At 68.2% G+C, this 17,990-nt stretch overlaps 3 protein-coding genes across 5 annotated transcripts; 1 reads left to right on the plus strand and 2 right to left on the minus strand.

Moving 5' to 3' along the window:
• Nucleotides 1-1,392: 1,392 nt before the first annotated feature.
• On the plus strand, nucleotides 1,393-7,093 carry CACNB3 (calcium voltage-gated channel auxiliary subunit beta 3; the record flags this gene model as incomplete). 2 transcript variants are annotated; one of them, XM_082496360.1, is made up of 14 exons in its annotated part: nucleotides 1,393-1,434; nucleotides 1,592-1,684; nucleotides 4,419-4,541; nucleotides 4,653-4,775; nucleotides 4,875-4,990; nucleotides 5,067-5,131; nucleotides 5,231-5,250; nucleotides 5,476-5,556; nucleotides 5,773-5,831; nucleotides 5,918-6,027; nucleotides 6,119-6,270; nucleotides 6,352-6,447; nucleotides 6,533-6,682; nucleotides 6,803-7,093. In XM_082496360.1, the coding sequence occupies 14 exons, from the start codon at nucleotides 1,393-1,395 to the stop codon at nucleotides 7,091-7,093; spliced, it is 1,521 nt and encodes a 506-aa protein (XP_082352486.1). The 2 variants fall into 2 exon arrangements, with proteins under 2 accessions (XP_082352486.1, XP_082352487.1); XM_082496361.1 differs by lacking the exons at nucleotides 1,393-1,434; nucleotides 1,592-1,684 and adding an exon at nucleotides 3,313-3,354.
• A 1,163-nt stretch (nucleotides 7,094-8,256) lies between these two features.
• On the minus strand, nucleotides 8,257-14,722 carry DDX23 (DEAD-box helicase 23). Of its 2 annotated transcripts, none has more exons than XM_082496396.1 (17): nucleotides 14,667-14,722; nucleotides 13,963-14,180; nucleotides 13,730-13,828; nucleotides 13,476-13,572; nucleotides 13,297-13,362; nucleotides 12,997-13,135; nucleotides 12,745-12,875; nucleotides 12,552-12,664; nucleotides 12,265-12,408; nucleotides 10,812-11,037; nucleotides 10,514-10,659; nucleotides 10,243-10,420; nucleotides 9,906-10,148; nucleotides 9,590-9,741; nucleotides 9,314-9,422; nucleotides 8,991-9,165; nucleotides 8,257-8,887 (listed from the first exon to the last, which is right to left on the minus strand). In XM_082496396.1, exons 2-17 carry the CDS (start codon nucleotides 14,178-14,180, stop codon nucleotides 8,664-8,666), a joined length of 2,460 nt encoding a protein of 819 aa, XP_082352522.1. In that variant the 5' UTR covers nucleotides 14,667-14,722; the 3' UTR covers nucleotides 8,257-8,663. The 2 variants fall into 2 exon arrangements, with proteins under 2 accessions (XP_082352522.1, XP_082352521.1); XM_082496395.1 differs by having other exon boundaries at nucleotides 12,745-12,878.
• A 639-nt stretch (nucleotides 14,723-15,361) lies between these two features.
• On the minus strand, nucleotides 15,362-17,929 carry RND1 (Rho family GTPase 1). Its single transcript, XM_082496453.1, has 5 exons — nucleotides 17,788-17,929; nucleotides 17,614-17,701; nucleotides 16,254-16,363; nucleotides 16,029-16,163; nucleotides 15,362-15,936 (listed from the first exon to the last, which is right to left on the minus strand). The coding sequence occupies exons 1-5, from the start codon at nucleotides 17,905-17,907 to the stop codon at nucleotides 15,691-15,693; spliced, it is 699 nt and encodes a 232-aa protein (XP_082352579.1). The 5' UTR covers nucleotides 17,908-17,929; the 3' UTR covers nucleotides 15,362-15,690.
• Nucleotides 17,930-17,990: the final 61 nt, after the last annotated feature.

The raw sequence follows: 17,990 nt of genomic DNA on the forward strand, positions 1-17,990 counted from the left end.
GGACGGAGCTGGGCCACGTTGGGGACCCCCGGGACGGAGCCGGGCCACGTTGGGGACCCCCCGGGACGGATCCTGCCCCTGCTGGGGACCCCCGGGACGGAGCCGGGCCACGTTGGGGACCCCCCGGGACGGATCCTGCCCTGCTGGGGACCCCCGGCACGGAGCCGGGCCACGTTGGGGACCCCCCGGGACGGATCCTGCCCCCGCTGGGGACCCCCGGCACGGAGCCGGGCCACGTTGGGGACCCCCCGGGACGGATCCTGCCCCCGCTGGGGACCCCCGGCACGGAGCCGGGCCACGTTGGGGACCCCCCGGGACGGATCCTGCCCCCGCTGGGGTTCCCTGGGAGGATCCTGACCCTGCTGAGGACACTTTGGATGGATCCTGCCCATGTTGGGGCACCTCAGGTCAGATCCTGGCCACACTGGGGACCCCCGGGACAGATCCAGGCCACGTTGGGGACCCGTGGGATGGATCCTGTCCATGCTGGTGATCCCCGGGATGGATCCTGGCTACGCTGGGGATCCCTGGGATGGATCCTGCCCATACTGGGACTGCCTGGATTGGACCCTGGCCCTGCTGGGGCACCTCAGGACAGACCTTGGCCATGCAGGAGCACTCCAGGCTGGACCCTGTCCACACCCGACCTCCCTGGGCCCGATCCTGATCAAGCCGTGGGCCCGTGGGCTTGGCCCTGGCCCTGCTGAGACTCCGTGGGACGGATCCTGCCCACTCCGGTGCTCCCCGGGCCGGGTCCTGGCCGCCCCGCCGCCCCCCTCCCCGGGGCCGCCGCAGCCGCCGCCCATCGCTCCGGTCGGGCGGTGCAGTGATGCTGCAGCACCGCCGCACCAGGACGGATCCGGCCGCCCCCGTGGGCACGGCGGGGACACGGGGCGTGGGGCGAGGGTGAGGGTGGGCTACCCCTCCTCACGGCCCCCCCCGCGGCCCCGACTGCCCCACGGGGGGCTATATGGGGGCATATACCCCCCCCCGGGCGGGAGGTTGGGGGGGCACGGCCGCCCCGGGGACCCGTCCCGGTGGGATGCGGGCGGCGGGGTTCCCGCAAGCCCTAGACACGCGTGGGCACGGCGACGGCCCCGCGGCTCCTCTTTCCCAGTGACGTCCCGGCATCACGGCGGGTTGCGGGGAGGGTCTATCCCCGGTGGCCCCCCGGTGGCTGCCCAGCTGCGGGGGCGCGGGCCGGACGCCACGGGGATGGGCGCGGGGGCGGGCAGGCGGGGGCGGGGACGGCCGGGACGCCCCGGCGGCCCCGTGTGATGCGGAGCTCGGCAGTGGCGGCGGCGGCGGCGCGGCCCTTCCCGGCGGAGCGCCGCGGTCCGGTGCGGGGCGGTCCCGCCGGGATCCCGGGGGCTCCGGTGGGTGCCGCCGGGCATGTCCGCCCCCGCGCAGCCCTCTGCTCCCGGCTCCTTCCAGGTGAGCGGGCCGGAGCCCTCCCGGCCGCCGCGGGCCCGGTGCGGCCCTGTTCGGTTCTGCCCGCAGCGCGGGGGCCGCCGGTGGCAGCGCAGCGGCGGGGCCGCGCCGCCCGGTGCCGCCCGGTGCTCACCGGCCGCCCCCGCCGCTCCCCCCGCAGAGCCCCCGGAGGCTCCCGAAGCGCAAGAGCCGCTTCAAGCGCTCGGACGGCAGCACCTCGTCCGACACCACCTCCAGCATCCTCCGCAGGCAGGTGAGCGGGCCGGCACCGGGACCGGCACCGGGGCGGGGCAGCCCCGGCGCCTCCGCCGCGGCTCGCTCCCGGGAGCAGTGGCGCTGCGGCTCCGCATTAAGACACGGACCGGGGAGGAGCGGCCGAGCTCCCCCGCCCCAGCCTCCTCACCGCGGGGGAACCGGGTGGCTGCCCCCGCCCCACCGCTCCCCCGGGGTCGGGGCTGGGCGCAGGCACCGGGCGCCGGTGGCATCGCAACAGCCGCTCCCCGCGGCTAAAAATAGCGAGCGCTGCGTCAGGGCCGGGCCGGCCGCCGGGTACCGGCACTGCGGCGCGGGGGGGGGGGGGGGGGGGGGGGGGTGGCGGAAGGGCGGCGGGCAGCCGCGGGGAAACTGAGGCACCGGAGGGGGAACGGAGGGGGAGGGGGGGGCGGTATACTGCCCCGCCCGGTCCATCAGACGGCACCGGGCCGCCGCTCCGCGTTGCCGGGGGTGGCACGGCCCCCCCCCTCCGCCCCCCACCTGCCTGCCCCGGTTCACCCGGCCCGAGTGGCGCCCCCCGCCACGGCCGCCGGCGGGGGAGCGGGTACCGGGGCGGCCCCGGCGAGGGCGGGGGGTTCCGGTAGGGGAGCCCCGGGGGAGGCAGAGCGGCCTGAGTATCCCGTTTCCTTCCTAGAGTAGCACCTGCCCCCCCGGCACCCCTCGGTTCCCCCGGGGACCCCCCGCCCCGGCCCCACACCCGGCGCGGCCCCTTCAGCACCTCGGAGAGGGCCCGGCCCGGCCCCGCCGCGTTGCCCGGTACCGGGGCCGGTGCCCGGTGCTCGGTGCCAGTCCCGCCGCTGCCCGGAGCCCCCCGCCCCTCCGAGCGCTGCCCCGCGGCCCCCGGGCCGGGCCGGGCCGGGCCGAGCCGTCGCGGACCGGTCCCGCCGGTTCCTGTCCCGCTTCGCGGTAACGGGGCGGGCCGGGCCGGTCCCCCGGGGCCCGCCGCTGCCCCCCTCCTCGGGGGCGGGGGGGGCGCGGCGGGGGGGCGGGAGCGGCTCCGGCCCCGCCGCAGGGCTCGCCCTGCAGACGGGGCTGCTACCGGCTCGGGGCAGGACGGGGGCCGCCGCACCGGAGCATGGAGGTACCCATGGGGACCCCTCGCCGCCCCCCCGGGACCCCCTGCCGCGGGCTGCGGGGGGATACACGGCCCCTCCGCCACCGCTCCGGGACCCCCCCATCCCTCCCGCCGGGAGATGCCCTCCCCTTTGCAAACTATACCCCCTTCCCCTGGGAGCTGCCCCGGGGCCCGGGCCCGGTCCATCGCACCGGGGCCGCCCGGGACCCCCGGCTCCCAGCGCAGCCCCCCAGGGGTCCCACCGGAGAGGCACCGGAGCCCCCCACCAGCCCCGGGAAGGGGGAACCGCGACCCTCAACGCCCCCCCCCCCCTCCTTGGCTGAGCCGGCGGGGGCGGCTCCGTGCGCCCCTGGGGGGCGGCGGGAGGCGGGGGCGGGGAGGGGCGGGAAGGGGCGGCGGCGGCGGCGCGGCGGAGCGGGCAGGGCCAGCCGGAGCCCGAGCCGCAGCCGGAACCGGAGCCGGTGCCGGTACCGGAGCCGGAGCCGGAGCCGGGCGGGGGGGGCGCGGGCGGCTCGGCTCGGCTCGCGCCGTCTATGTCGTTTTCTGACTCCAGCGCTACCTTCCTGCTCAACGAGGTACCGGCTCCGGTACCGGGGGGACCGGGGGGGGCTGTTCCCGGGGGACGGCGGTCGGGGATGGGGGGGGGGGGAAGCTGCGCGCCCGGGGGGCAGTGATTGCGCCCCGGGGGCTGTGCCGGGCGGTGGAGGGGGCTTGGTGGTGCCCGGTGTAGGGGTTCGTGCTTGGTGCGGGGGGGTTCTGCCGCCCCCCCGGCCCTTTGTTCCTCGCCACCGCCGCTGGTCTCGTCGCCCCCCCGGCAGGTGCCACCGGGACCCGGGACCGGGGGCGACCCCCATGGCCGGAGACCCCACGGAAGCCGATGCTGCGGGCCGGGGGCTGCAGGGGGGGGGGCGTGCTGGGGGGGGGACACACACATGCTGGAGACTCTGTACTGAGGGGCCGTGCTGGGGTGGGGAGGAAGATGCTCGAGGGGGGCGGTGAGGATTCGGGGGGGTTCGTGTTGGGGAGGCCATGTTGGGGGGGCCGTGCTGGGAAACCATATTGCTTGCGTTGGGGGGGGGGGAGGCAGGCGCCCCCCCCTATGTGAGCGAGGCGGCATGTGCAGGGTGGGGGCGCCCCGTGTACGGGGGGGGCCGGTGCCTGGGCAGCTACGCTGAGCTCAAATCGGCAGGGCCCGGGGGCCTCGGGGGGAGGGGGGACTGGGGGGGGACTCAGCCATATCCAGGGACCTATAAATATTTCACTGCAGCTTCTGCGCCTGTTCCGGGCGCAGCAGGCGATGGGTAATTACCAGCGGGGTGGGGGCAGCCGGGGGGGCTGCGCTGAGCACCCGCCAGGCACCCTAGGGTGGGGGCGGCTGTGGCAGGCCCACATCCGGGGGGGGGACGGGGACCCCCTGCCCCAGCTTAACCCTCCCTGGGGGTCTCCCCCCCCAGCTCCCCGCAGGATGCGGGAGCTGAACCCCGGGGCAGCCGCACTGGGCGATGCCATCGTTGACCCCCAAGAGCTGGAAGGGGCTGGGGGTCAGTGGGGTCCCTGCCCCAGGCTAGCACCGCCTGAGGGCAAGACCCCTCTTTGCGGGGTCCCCGCAGCCCCCTGGCACTCAGCCCTGTCCCCCCAGGGCTCGGCGGACTCCTACACCAGCCGCCCGTCCCTGGACTCCGACGTGTCCCTGGACGAGGACCGCGAGGGCGCCCGGCGCGAGGTGGAGAGCCAGGCCCAGCAGCAGCTCGAGAGGGCCAAGGTACCGGGATGGGGGGGGGGGGGACACACAGAGCATGGCCCTTGGGGGGAACTGGGGGAAGAGAGGGGGGTCGGGGCCGCTGACACCCCCTCCCCACGCCACCATCCCCAGCACAAGCCGGTCGCCTTCGCCGTGCGCACCAATGTCAGCTACTGCGGGGCGCTGGACGAGGAGTGCCCAGTGCAGGGAGCCGCCATCAACTTTGAAGCCAAAGATTTCCTGCACATCAAGGAGGTGAGTTGGGGTGCTGGGCGGGGGGTGGGGGTGTGTGTGTGTCAAGGCTAAGGGACCCCCCTCCCCCTCCGGCCTAAACTCTGCCCTGCCCTTGCCCAGAAATACAGCAATGACTGGTGGATCGGTCGCCTAGTGAAGGAGGGGGGGGACATCGCCTTCATCCCCAGCCCCCAGCGCCTGGAAGCCATGAGGCTCAAGCAGGAGCAGAAAGCCAGGTAGGAATCATCCCCCGCCAGCCCCCCAGGACCCCCCCGAGCCCCACAATGCTTACTCACCCCCCTCCTCCCCCAGGAGAGCTGGCAATGCCTCTGGCCTCGGCGACAGCGGGAACCGGCGATCGCCTCCCCCCTCCTTAGGTAAGGGCAGGTTCTGACCCAGAGGGGTCTGGGGGGGGTCCTGGGGGCGGTCCCCCTTTCCCTGACACCAACCTCTGTCTCTTGTCTCTTCTCCCCAAGCCAAGCAGAAGCAGAAGCAGGTGAGTCCCTGGGGCAGGGCTGCGCCCCGGGCAGGGGGAGATGGGGAGGGGGCTGCAGGCAGGGCTGAGCACAGCTCGGGGCAGAGACACCCCCCCCTCTGCCCCTGGTTATGGGGCTGGGGGCTCCAGGATACTGGGGTTCTCTGGAATAGGCCTGTTGACCCCTTTCTCCCTGTGGGTGGGAGCGCAGGGCACTGACGCCTCCCCATGTCCCCCCCCGCGCAGACACAGCACATCCCGCCCTACGACGTGGTCCCCTCCATGCGGCCCGTGGTGCTGGTGGGGCCTTCGCTGAAAGGATATGAGGTACAAGGGGACTGCATGGTGGGGGGGGGGGATTCACTGCACCCCCAGGGTGGTGGCCTGCACCCCTCGTCCCCTCCCTGCCCATCCCGTGCTGGTGGCGGGCAGATGGTGGGGCCGAGGGCTGCTGGCAGGGTGCCGGGCGGCTGCCACCTCCCTGCCGGTGCCATCTGCCGCCGGCTCACCACGGGCTCACCGGGCTGGTGGCCCCGCCGGCAGGTCACCGACATGATGCAGAAAGCCCTCTTCGACTTTCTCAAGCACAGATTCGATGGCAGGTGAGACCTCCCCCCCACCCAGGACCCCCCATCATGGCCCGGGGGGGGGGTACCCAGGTCCCCACCGCTGTCCCTCTGCCCCCCAGGATCTCCATCACCCACATCACAGCTGACCTCTCCCTGGCCAAGCGCTCCATCCTCAACAACCTGGGCAAGCAGGCCATCCTGGAGCGCTCCACCACCCGCTCCAGCATTGGTGAGGGGCTGGGAGCACTCTGGGGTGCAGGGACACACTCACCCCCCAAAGGGCCAGCCTGGCCTAACACGTCCCCCCCATGTCCACCCAGCTGAGGTGCAGAGTGAGATCGAGCGCATCTTTGAGCTGGCCAAGTCCCTGCAGCTGGTGGTGCTGGACGCCGACACCATCAACCACCCAGCCCAGCTGGCCAAGACCTCTCTGGCGCCCATCATCGTCTACGTCAAGGTGTCCTCGCCCAAGGTGAGGGGTGACCACGGTTTTGGAGAGGGGGGCGGCTGCCCCCTGCAGTTCCATCACTCTCCTCTCCCCTCCCCTCCCCAGGTCCTGCAGCGGCTCATCAAGTCCCGTGGCAAGTCCCAGGTGAAGCACCTCAACGTGCAGATGATGGCAGCTGACAAGCTGGTGCAGTGCCCCCCGGTGAGCTGGCAACTCCCTCTGCCCTGGGGGTGTTGGGTGGGGGTGGTCCCCGAGCCACCCCTGACCCCTCTTGTCTGTCCCCCAGGAGCTCTTTGATGTCATTCTGGATGAGAACCAGCTGGAGGATGCCTGCGAGCACCTGGCCGAGTACCTGGAGGTGTACTGGCGTGCCACGCACCACCCGCCTCACGCTCCCCACGCTGTGCCCTCACCCACCGGCCTCCCGGGCCTGCAGGTACCCCCCGCCTCCCCGGAGCCCACCCTCCCTCCCCATGGGCAGCAGCAATGCGCAGACCGGGGTGGGGGGGGGTGATAGCCCCCCGTGCCATTCCCGCAGCCCCGTCCCTACCCACAGAGCCAGCAGCTGCTGGGGGAGCGGGGGGAGCACTCGCCGCTGGAGCACGACAGCCTGATGCCATCGGACGAGGCGGGGGAGACCTCACCCCAGCCCTGGGGGGCCGCGTCCCAGCGCAGCTCCCGGCACCTGGAGGAAGAGGAGTACACGGACCCCTACCCCGACCTCTACCAGCCCCACCGGCACCACAACAGCGGGCTGCAGGGCCCTGGCACGCCGGACCGCCAAACCGAGCGTAACCACGACAGGAACTGGCAGCGCAGCCGGCCCTGGGCCAAGGACAGCTATTAGGGGTGGGGAGGGGAGGGGGGCACGGCTGGGAACCAGCCCCCCCTCCCCGGGCGCTCCCCGTTTCGCCCCAGCCCCGCGCTGGGGGATGCTCAGACAATCTCCCTCTCTCGGGAAACTCCACCGCACCGGCAGCTTCCTCGCGCCCGGTCCCCGGGCACGTCTTCAGCCATAAGCACAGGGCCGGGGGTGGGGGGAGAGGGTGGCTTGCGGCCATGATGCCCCAAGACATGACCCCCTCCCCCCCCCCCAGCTCCTGAGGACCTGGGGGCAGTCACACGCCTTCTCCCTGCCTCAGTTTCCCTGCCTGGCCTCCGCATCGCAGGCTGTCTCATTCCCTGCCAAAAAAAAAGAGGGTGCCTCCCCCCCAAAAGACCTGTGGGCCAGGTAATGGGGGGGACACGACAAGAATGACAGTTTTAGCAGTGCCCCCCATCCTGCGCAAACCCAAGGAAGAAGGGGAAGGTGCCCGCTTCCCCCACCCCCCACCCCTGCATGGGACCCCCGGCAGGAGGGGGCCGCACCAGTCGCTTTGCTCTGCACTGATTTCTCCCTGCCCCGGTCACCGCTGCCAAAACGCTTCCTCCCCCAGGGACAGGGGACAGAGGGGGGGGCAGCCAGACCCTGCATGGGGCAGGGGGGGGCTGCTCCACGCCTGCACTCGCTGCCCCGTCCCCCCCCTCCCTGCTCCCCACGTAGCCGTCACCGCACGTCACCGCACAGTCCTGTAAATACGGTGCCCACCGCCCTTTGCCAGGGACTGCTCGACAGAGGGTCCCGGTGCTGGGTTAAGCCTGCCCCCCCCCCCCCCCCCCCGGGACCCTTCGCAGGGAGCCGGCCTGAGGGCAACGGGTGGGGGCCACAGATTTGTTATAATTTCTTTTGTAGAAAGCACTGATTTCCCTGTAACCGGTTTGAGAAACACAAGAGTGCTCGGAGGTGGCAGTGTCTGTGTCTCTGGCAGCCGGGGGGACAGGGGACACCACGGCACGCGGACATTAAGCTCAAAGACCGCACAGGGGGAAAGGGCTGGTGTGTGCTGAGCACCCAAAGGCTCTCTCCTTAGGGGCACTGCCGGCTCCCAGCACCTCTGGGAGTGCTGGAGGATGCAGGGAGATGGCACGCAGGGGCTGGCGGCACCGCAGGAAGGAAGAGGACGAGGCAACGTCCAGCAACGCAGCTGCGGGTTTATTCCTGCAGCCTGGAGTTTCAGCTAGAAAAGGGATGAAGTGACCACGGCTCCTGGGACAGCCCTGCCTAAAAACCAGCACGCGCAGCCCAGCGCCAGTCCTGCCCCAGCACCGACAGCAGGCAGACAGGGAGAAACCTGCCCACAAAAAACAGCCTCCGGCAGCTCCACCGATCCGTGGGGAAGGCGGGGAAGGCAACTGGGAGAACAGGGGGAACATTTTAGGACAGTCGTGGCCCCAGTCGCTGTTGGTGGCAGTCCCAGCTGCACAGGGATCTGGGGGTCCGGGAAAAGAGCGGCCAGAAAAGTCCCAGAAGCCCCCAGCCCTGCTGGTCCTGTTGTCCCTGAAGGGGTGACAGAGAGGGGGACACCAGCCCCAGGGACTCAGGCGAAGATGGTTTCCTCCCGCCGCTTCTTGGTGAGGATGGTGCCAGGCTTGTGCTGGGCATCGGGGTGGTTGGCCAGCTCGGGTGGGCAGGAGGACACCGGGCTCTCCAGGATGGCCTGCTTCAGGTCGTAGAAGACGGTGGAGTCTTCCTTGGTGAGGAAGGTGATGGCTACACCGCTCTTCCCCGCTCGGCCTGTCCGCCCGATGCGGTGGATGTAATCTGCAGGGGGGCGGTGGGGTCAGGCAGGGCCTCATTGCAGGCAGCGCCAGGGCCAGGCAGCCCCTGCCATACCCCACAGCCCCCCAGGCCGGCCCTGACTCACCCTCGATGTTCTTGGCCATGTCGTAGTTGACGACCATGGAGACGTCGTGGATGTCGATACCACGTCCAGCCACATCCGTGGCCACCAGGATGTCCTTGGCCCCGGCCTTCAGGTTGGAGAGGGCAAACTCCCGCTGCTCCTGGCCTTTGCCACCGTGCAGGGTGCAGGCGTTGTACTGTGGGACGAGGGAGAGTTAACTGGGGGCCAGCAGTGCCCAGAGCCGTCTTGGGGGGTCCCCACACAGGGATGGAGATGCAGGAGCTCAGGATGACCCCCACCCCCCACAGCCAAAGTGGAGGTGCTCCGGCCCAGCCCAGACTCACCCCCATCTTCTCCAAGGACTTTGCTAGCACGTCGCAGCCCTTCTTCTGGTTGACAAAGATGATGATGGGTGGGTCGAAGCCCTGTTCCAGGATGGCTAACAGCTTCTTCCTGTTGGGGAGGAGGACAGTTGGGCAAGGAGATGCTGAAGCGCCCTGCAGGAGCTCCTCTGTTCTCCAGAGTCCCCCTCCCAAAGCTCCCTCACCTTCAAATGCCCCAGACCACCTCCAAGACCTGTCCTCCACCCTCCACCCCACCCCCAGGGCCCCCCTCTGCACCTCTTCTCTGACTCCGACATGAGGAAGACCTTCTGCTCCACCCGCTCATGCGGTTTGCCGGCAGAGCCAATGTAAACCACAGCCGGACGACGTAGGTAGCTGCGGGCCAGGCGCTCCACCGCTGGTGGCATGGTGGCTGTGAACATGACGGTCTGCAAGAGAACAGGGCAGTGAGCGATGTCCCCTGTGGGGCAGGAATGCAGTTCCCTTGGCCCATTCTCCAAAGCCCCAGGTTGTCCCCTCTCCACCCTGTGGACCATGCTCAGCCCTGTGGGAGCACTCACAACGGCATCATGGGTCTCCTGCCTGCACCCACCTGTCTGTACTTGTGCTTCCCTGACTCAAAGTTGGCCAACATCTTCTCGGGGTCTTCAGCCTCGTCAGTGTCAGGTTTTTGGTTGGTGACGGGCATGTGCTCCAGGATCTTCTGCACGTCAGGCTCGAAGCCCATGTCGATCATGCGATCCGCCTCATCCAGCACCACGTAGGTGCAGCGGCTCAACACCAGGTACCGGTTCTCCAGCACATCAATGAGACGCCCTGGTGTGGCAATGACGATCTGGGGGGAAACGAGAAGGGTTGGTGTCCACAGCCTGGGGCTAAACTGCTTTCCCTAGGTCCCCCCGCCGCCCTCCCCAGGGGCTAACACTCACCTCGCAGCCCATGCGAAGGCGGAAGCCTTGGTCCTCGCGGGAGATGCCTCCGATCACGGCCACTGTACGGATGCCCAAAGGCTTCCCGAACTTTATGGTTTCCTCCTCAATCTGCTGAGCCAGCTCTCGGGTGGGGGCCAGGATGATGGCGTAGGGACCCTGGTCTGACTCCTCAATCCTGCAGCGTGGCAGAGCACGGCCACGTCACCCACAGTGTCACACTTGCCCCTCTCTGCGGCATCACCCCACCGCCCTGCCCCGTCCCACCTACCGATCGATCTTGGGCAGGGTGGTGATCCACACCAGTAGCGGGATGAGGAAAGCCGCAGTCTTGCCGCTGCCGGTCTCAGCCACGCCAATGATGTCACGGTTCTGCAGGCCGATGGGGATGGCCTGCCGCTGGATGGGAGTGGGCTCCTGGCGAGGGGAGCGGCAGATTTAGGAGCAGAACTTCCCCTCTTCACCCCCCTCAAAGACCTGATCCCAAGAGCCAGCCTTTCTTCCCTCCACCCAGCTCCCCTAAGGGCCATTGGGGTCTGCTGGCAGCAGCCCCCGCTCCCCGTGCCCACCTTGTAACCGCACTTGTCGATGACCTCCAGGATGTGGGGGGGCAGGGAGGAATCCTTCCAGGAGCGGATGGGGTTGGGAATCTTGCCCCCCTTGGTGGTGATGCTGTAGTCTTCACGGAAAATGCGCCAGTCCCTGTCTGTCATCTCATCCAGCTTCTTCTGGGACCAGTGGCGGTCATCCCAGCGCTGTTTGGCCTCCTTCTTCCGGAGCTTCCGCAGACGAGCCCTGGGTGAGAGGTGAGGAAGATAGAGCTCAGAGGGTTGTGGTTAGTGGTGCAGAGTCTAGTTGGAGGTCAGTAACAAGTGGTGTCCCTCAGGGGTCAGTACTGGGTCCAGTCCTGTTCAATATATTCATCAATGACCTGGATGAAGGGATAGAGTGTACCATCAACAAGTTTGCTGATGACACAGAACCGAGAGGGGTGGCTGACATGCCGGAAGGCTGTGCCGCCATACAGCGTGACCTGGACAGGCTGGAGAGTTGGGTGGAGAGGAACCTCATGAAGTTCACCAAGGGCAAGTGTAGGTTACTGCACCTGGGGAGGAATAACCCCATTCATCAGTACAGGTTGGGGGCTGACCTGCTGGAGAGCAGCTCTGTGGAAAGGGACCTGGGAGTCCTGGGGGACAACAGGATGCCCATGGGCCAGCAATGTGCCCTGGTGGCCAAGAAGGCCAATGGCACCCTGGGGTGCATCAAGAAAGAGTGTGGCTGGCCAGCAGGGAGAGGGAGGTCATCTTTCCCCTCTGCTCTGCCCCGGTGAGGTTGCATCTGGAGTATTGTGTTCAGTTCTGGGCTCCTCGGGTCAAGAAGGACAGGGAACTGCTGGAGAGGGTCCAGCAAAGGGCTACAAAGATGATGAGGGGATTGGAACATCTCTCTTATGATAAAAGGCCAAAGGACTTGGGGCTTTTTAGTCTAGAGAAAGGAAGACTAGGGGGGACCTTATTAATGCTCATAAATACTTAAAGGGAGGGTGCCAGGGGGATGGGAACAGTCTTTTTTCAGTGGTGCCCAGCGACAGGACAAGAGGGAACTTGCACAAACTTGAACGTAGGAAGTTTCATTTAAACATGAGGAGGAACTTCTTTCCTTTGAGGGTGGCAGAGCACTGGCACAGGCTGCCCAGGGAGGTTGTGGTCTCCCACTCTGGAGACATTCCAAACCTGCCTGGACGCCATCCTGTGCAACTGCTGTAGGTGACCCTGCTCTGGCAGGGGGTTGGACTAGATGATCTCCAGAGGTCCCTTCCAACCCTGACCATTCTGTGATTCTGTGAAGGGGACAAGGTTCACCCTGTGCTTCTGGGGAGGCTGGAATCATCCCACCACCCATCCAAAGGATGTGCTGCAGCCCAGAGCTGGCCCCCAGCTCAGCACCCTGGCCAAACAGAGCCAGCCAAGACCCTGGACACCCCTCAGCACCCTCCCAGCTCCCCCCAAGCACACTCACTCCTCCTGCTCCTTCTCCTCCAGTGTTCGCCTCTTCTCCATCAGGTCCCCGTAGAAGCGTGACTGTTCCCGTTTCTGCTGCTTCAGGTCGATCCCTGCGATGAAACCCCGGCCCAGCAGCTGCACTTGGTGCCGCTCCTTATACCTAGAGAGGGACGGGAGTGTCAGGGGCAGGGTCAGAGCTGCCCCACACCCCCAGGGGCACCCCTAGCCCCACAGGCACCCCACCACAGAGCTGCCCCACACCCCCAGGGGCACCCCTAGCCCCACAGGCACCCCACCACTCACAGGGGGTTGTAATCGATGGATGTATCTTCTGACGCGTCCCACTCGAAGACGAATTTGCGGTCATTCAGGTGACGCGTGCGTCTCCGCTTCTTCACTCCTCCCAGGTAACGCTCCTGCAGGCAGCAGAGGATCAGTGGGGAGGGAACCTGGGCCCCCTGGCCATCCACCACCCCAGCCCAGCCCCCAGCGCTACCTTGATGGCGTGGAGCTCTTTGCTTTTGTCCTTCTCCTCCCGGATCTTCTGCCTGCCCTCCTCGTCCTCCGTGCCGTTGGTCTCCCGCTCCATGCGTTCGCGGCGCTCCCTGCGCTCACGCTCCTGGGGGTCTTCTGGGGAGCAGGGGAAGGGTCTCAGAGCCAAGAAGCTGCCCACAGGGCTGGGGGGCTCCAGGGGGTCCTGCCCCAGTCTCTCGCCGCCAGGCAGACTGCAGTGGGGATGCCACCTTACCTAACATCTTCCTCCCCATCTCCTGGAACTGCTTCCTCTTCTTTCTCTCCTCCTCCAGCAGCCGCTGCCGCTCCTCCACCTCCTGCTGCCGCCGCCGCAAGGCCTCAGCCTCCCGCTCCGCCTTGGACAGGAACTTGGGCTGGGACAGGAGAGGAAGACTCACACCATGCCTGGCTGCGACCCTCTCACTGCCAGGACTGCCCCAGGAAAGGACCCTCCCATCAAACATCCATCTTGTCACAGCCATCGCTGGCATGGTATGGGAGAGCCCCGAGGCAGAGAGAAAGCTTCTGCTCCTACCTTGGCTTCCGCCTCCTCTTCAGCCTTTTTCTTAGCCAGCAGCTCCTCCAAGGACAGCGGCTGGGCCTGCAAACATGGGGCCGGACCGTTAGCAGCCCCCAAAGGGGACACTTTGCCTCACCGGAGTGATCTGCCCCAGGGAGCCATTCCCAGCCAAGCCCCCTCTGCCCTGTCCTCACCTTCTCCTTCTTCAGGGCATTCTCCTCCTCCTCCTCTGCTTTCCGTAAGTCCCGCTCTTTCCGGGACTTTGAGTCCTTCCCCCTGCTTGGGGACAAGCTTCCCAACAAAACAAAGAGAATCAGGACACAGCCCCAGCATCACCTTGTCCCCACAGACCAGGGGAATCCTGCTATCACACAGGACACTTCCTACAGGTAACAGCCTGGTGTCCTTATGGGAGAGCACAGATATCCCAAAAAGAGAGGGGGCTCACCTCGATCGCTTTCTGTCCTTGTCCCGCCGGTGCCCATCCTTCTCCCGGTCCCGGTCCTTCTTGTTCCGGTCCCGGTCACGCTCTTTGTGCCGGCGGTCCCTGTAGAGCGGGGCAGTCACGGCACAGCCCCATCCCAACCACCTGCACCCACCTCTTCGTGGGGCCATTCTAGACACACAAGAGTGAGAGCTCTCTTCCCTAAAAAGCTGGGGAGCCCCTGTAACACCCCTCACCTCTCTGGTGACTTGGACCGAGAACGGGACCGTGACCGGCTGCCTCGTCTCCTGTCCCGGGACCGATGCCGCTTCCTATCCTTGGAGGGGGAAGCCTTGCGGTCCCGGTCACGTTCCCGGTCCCGATCCCGGTCCCTGTCTGGGGAGCGGGAGCGCTTCCTCTCCTCCTTGGCAGGGGATGCGTCCCGGTCCTTCTTGTCTGCCAGTTCTCCGGCCATCTGCAAGGGAAAGGGTCAGACAGAGTGGGTGACCAGGGGGATGACCACAGGAGGGAGTAGGGAGGGCTGAGGAGCCCGGGGAGGGCGCCGGAGGGGGGTCTGTGGAGGGAGCAGGGAGGGCTGGGGGACGCAGGGGGACCCGGGGAGGGCTGGGATGCAGGGAGACCCCGGGAAGGAGCGAGGACGACTGGGGAAGAACGAGGAGGAGCACAGGGGGAGAGAGCGGCGGAGAGGAGGTGTGTGGAGACCGGGGGAGGGTGAAGGGAGGTCTGGGGGATCCGGGGAAGGCGCCGAGGGGGCTGCGGAGACCTGGGGAAGGAGCGGGGTGGACTGGGGGACCCGGAGGACCGGGGATGCAGGCCCTGCCCGGGGTGCAGCCCGATGACGCGGCAGCGCGGTCCTCCAGCCCCTCGGCCCCACTGGGGACCCCGGAGCCTTCCTGCGGGAGAGCCCGGCTCCCCCCAGCTCCCCCTAACCCGCGCTTACCGCCGCCGCCCGCAGGCCCAGGCCTCAGCGCCGCCCCGCTGCCGCCGCCATGTCCGCCGGGCGCCGCGGGGCACGCCGGGAAGGCGAGGCCTCGATGGCGCCGGGACTACAACTCCCGACAGCCCCCGCGCCCTCCGCTGTCGCAGCACCGCCGCGCTCCGCGGATCCCTCCGCCGCGCGGCTCCTCTCGCACTCCCGACCCCCCCCCCCCGCAACGGGATTCCCCTTCCCCGCCGTGTCAGTGTTCCCCCCACGGCGCCGTGCGAGAGCCCCACACCCCCATTGCTCCCCCTTCTTCCCCAGAGAGGGACTGGGGGCAGCAGGAGAGGCCCGGGGCGGGATTTTTGATGTGCCCTAGACACCACCCCCACCCCCCCCCCCCCGAGACTTTGCCCTCTGCATCACCGCCCACGGGTGACAGCACAGTCACACATCAGCGTCACCCTTCCCCACTGGCGACACCCCACCCCAGGGTGAACCCCGACACCACCCCCCCCCAAACACAGGATTTTCCCCCCTCCCCCCAAACACAGGACCAGGCACCCGCTGCATGTGGGTGGGTGTTGTATTTCCGATAATAAATAAGCTTTTTAATAACACTGACCATGGAACAGAGACACCACCCGCCCCCCCCCAGACAGTCCATTAAACGCCCGCCCCCCCCCCTCCCCTCCCCTCCCCAGCACCAAGCAGCAGATGAGGGATGGGGCGGAGGGGGGAAAAAAAACAGGATGAGTCCATGGATGAGCCCCCCCCAGCTGAGGAGCAGCTGTTGAGCACCCTCCTTGTGGCCCTCCCAGACCCCCTGCCATGGGGGCTGCCCCCCCCCCCGCCCCCCCCGGATGGGACTGGTGGGGGAAGCGGTGCAATGGGAGGGCAGTAGGCACCCCATCCTCCTTGGGGGCAGGGGAGGGGACAGGATGGGACTCCAGTGCCCTGTCCAGGCCCCCACCCCATCCTGGGGACTTGGGGGGGGCTGGGGACTTTGAGCAAAAGTGGGGGGGGGGGCATTCATGTCCCCCCTTCACATGACAGAGCAGCTTTTTGCTTTTTCCTTCTTGAAGGCGGAGGAGATGAGCTCGGAGCGGCTGGGCAGGTGCAGAAGTCTCTTGGAGAGGCTGCGGGGGGGACTCTTGGGGGGCTGCGAGGGGGCTTTGCTGAGGCAGATGCCGGACACAGTCCGGAAGATGCTGTGGACGCTCTTCTCCGAGGTGAAGGCCGAGCATTCCAGGTAGCCCTCGGCTCCCAGCTGCCTGGCCGCCGCACAGCCCTGCAACCCAACCCCACGTGAAGATGGCACGGCACCCCAAACCCACCCTCCCCACGGGACCCCCCTCATCCCCCCCCCCCCCCCCCCCCAACCTGCTCATAGGAGATGGGCGCCTGCTTCTGGTGGGAGAGCTCCATCAGGGTGCTCAGGTCCGTCCGTAGGTCTGTCTTGCAACCTATGAGCAGCACCCGTGTGTTGGGGCAATAGTCCAGGATCTCTGTCTTCCACTGCGGGGCGTACAGCTATCGTCAGCGTGAGGGGACCCCAAAATGCTGTTCCCCTCCCCCCCCATAGAAGGGCTCCCCCCCACCCCTCACCTTCTTGGACGCACTATCCAGGGTCTCGGGGCGGCTGATGTCAAAGCAAAGCAGGACGGCGTCCGAGTCGCTGTAGCAGAGGGGACGCACATTATCATAGTAAGGAGAGCCTGGGAGAAAAAGGGGGTGTCACTGCACAGCACCCCCCCACCACCACCCAAGGGGCCCAGGACCCCAGGACGAAGGGGCTTGCAGAACCTGGGGTGGGGTATGCAGCTCTAGAGCCCCCCGAAACGCCACCTCCGCTCCCCACAACCTATTAACATCCCCATCACCCTTAACGAGGCAACAAGAAATGGATCCCGCAGTGTTTATATAACAGCAGCCGCAACCCCCCCACATCGGGGAGCCCCACCAGCGGGCAGGGGTGTCGGAGGGGAAGGGGGGGGACATCCAGGATGCAGGGGGGGGGGGGGGGAGGGGGGCGGTTGTCCCATCCCCTCCCAGGGTCCCTGGGGAGCCAGTGCCACCAGCACCACACAGGGCACTGCAGGGGGAGGTGGTGCCTGGGGGGGGGGGGGGGGGGGGCAGTGGGGTACCTCTTGGGGTGTGGGGGTGGCCGGGGTGCTCTTCCCCCCCCCCCCCATGGCCGCCCCCGACCCCGAAGGGCCTCGGAGGGGGTTTTGCAGCCCAGACGCTCCGTGCACGGAATAGCAAAGAGGCTGCGCCAGCGCATCGCCATAGCAACACTGGGACCGCGGATGTCGGGGACCCCCCCCCCTCCGACGGGGGGGACACTGCAGCACCAGGGCAGGACTGGCCCTGGCCCCCCCCGACCCCCCAGTCCTTCGGGGGACCCAGGGAGGGGCAATATCAGGATGCCCCATTACCCACCCACCCCCCTTACAGGCAGCCCCACAGGGGCCCCAGCACCCTATATACCACCGGGGGAGGGGCTCACACCGGTGGGGGGGGGGGGCCCTCCAGGAAGGGGGTCAGCCCTGTGTCCCCCCCGAGCCTGTGTTCGTGCCCTCCCCACAGGGCCAGTCCCCGAGGACTCCCAGGCAGCCAGGCCCCCCTGTGCCTCCCCCAGCCCCAAGGATCCGTCCCCCCTACCCTGACCCAGCCCCCCCAGCATGTCCCCACAGCGGCCACCAAGCCACCCCACACACACACTGCAGGGACCCCAATGCACCCCACTGCAGGGCTCCCTCTACTGCAGCCCCCCCCCCGCAGGGCTCCCCCAAACTCCAGGGCAGCCACCAGCCCCCCTCCACATTCCTTTCTCCAGTAAATACCCGCCACCGGAGCCAGGTCTGTCCCCGCCCCGCTGCACCCCCCGGTACCGGAGGAACATTCCCCCCCCCCCCCCCCCCCCCCCCATCCCCGTGCATACACCTTCCCCCGCCGCCCCCGGTACCGGAGGTGTCCCAGAGGCTCAGCTCCACCCGCTGCTCCTCGCTGGCCAGACACGCCGTGTAGTTCTCAAACACGGTGGGCACGTACGTCTGCAACGGCACCGAGAGCGTCAGCGCCCCGTCCCCCTGCCGGTCCCCGGTGCTCGGTCCCACTGCCGGTCCCGCCTCCGGCTCACCTCGGGGTAGCAGTCCTTGGCCAGCACCTGCAGCATGGCCGTCTTGCCGCACTGCACATCGCCCACCAGCACCAGCTTGCAGCGGGCCGGGGCGGCCGGTACCGGCCTCCGCTCCCGCATGGCGGCGCCAGCGCAGCAAAACCCTCCCGCCGGCTGCCCGCCCGCCAGCCCTGCGCCCCGCCGCCGCAGAGCCATTATATACC

The sequence above is a fragment of the Vanellus vanellus genome, assembly GCF_965231255.1.
Source record: "Vanellus vanellus genome assembly, chromosome: 28".
NCBI lineage: Eukaryota > Metazoa > Chordata > Aves > Charadriiformes > Charadriidae > Vanellus > Vanellus vanellus.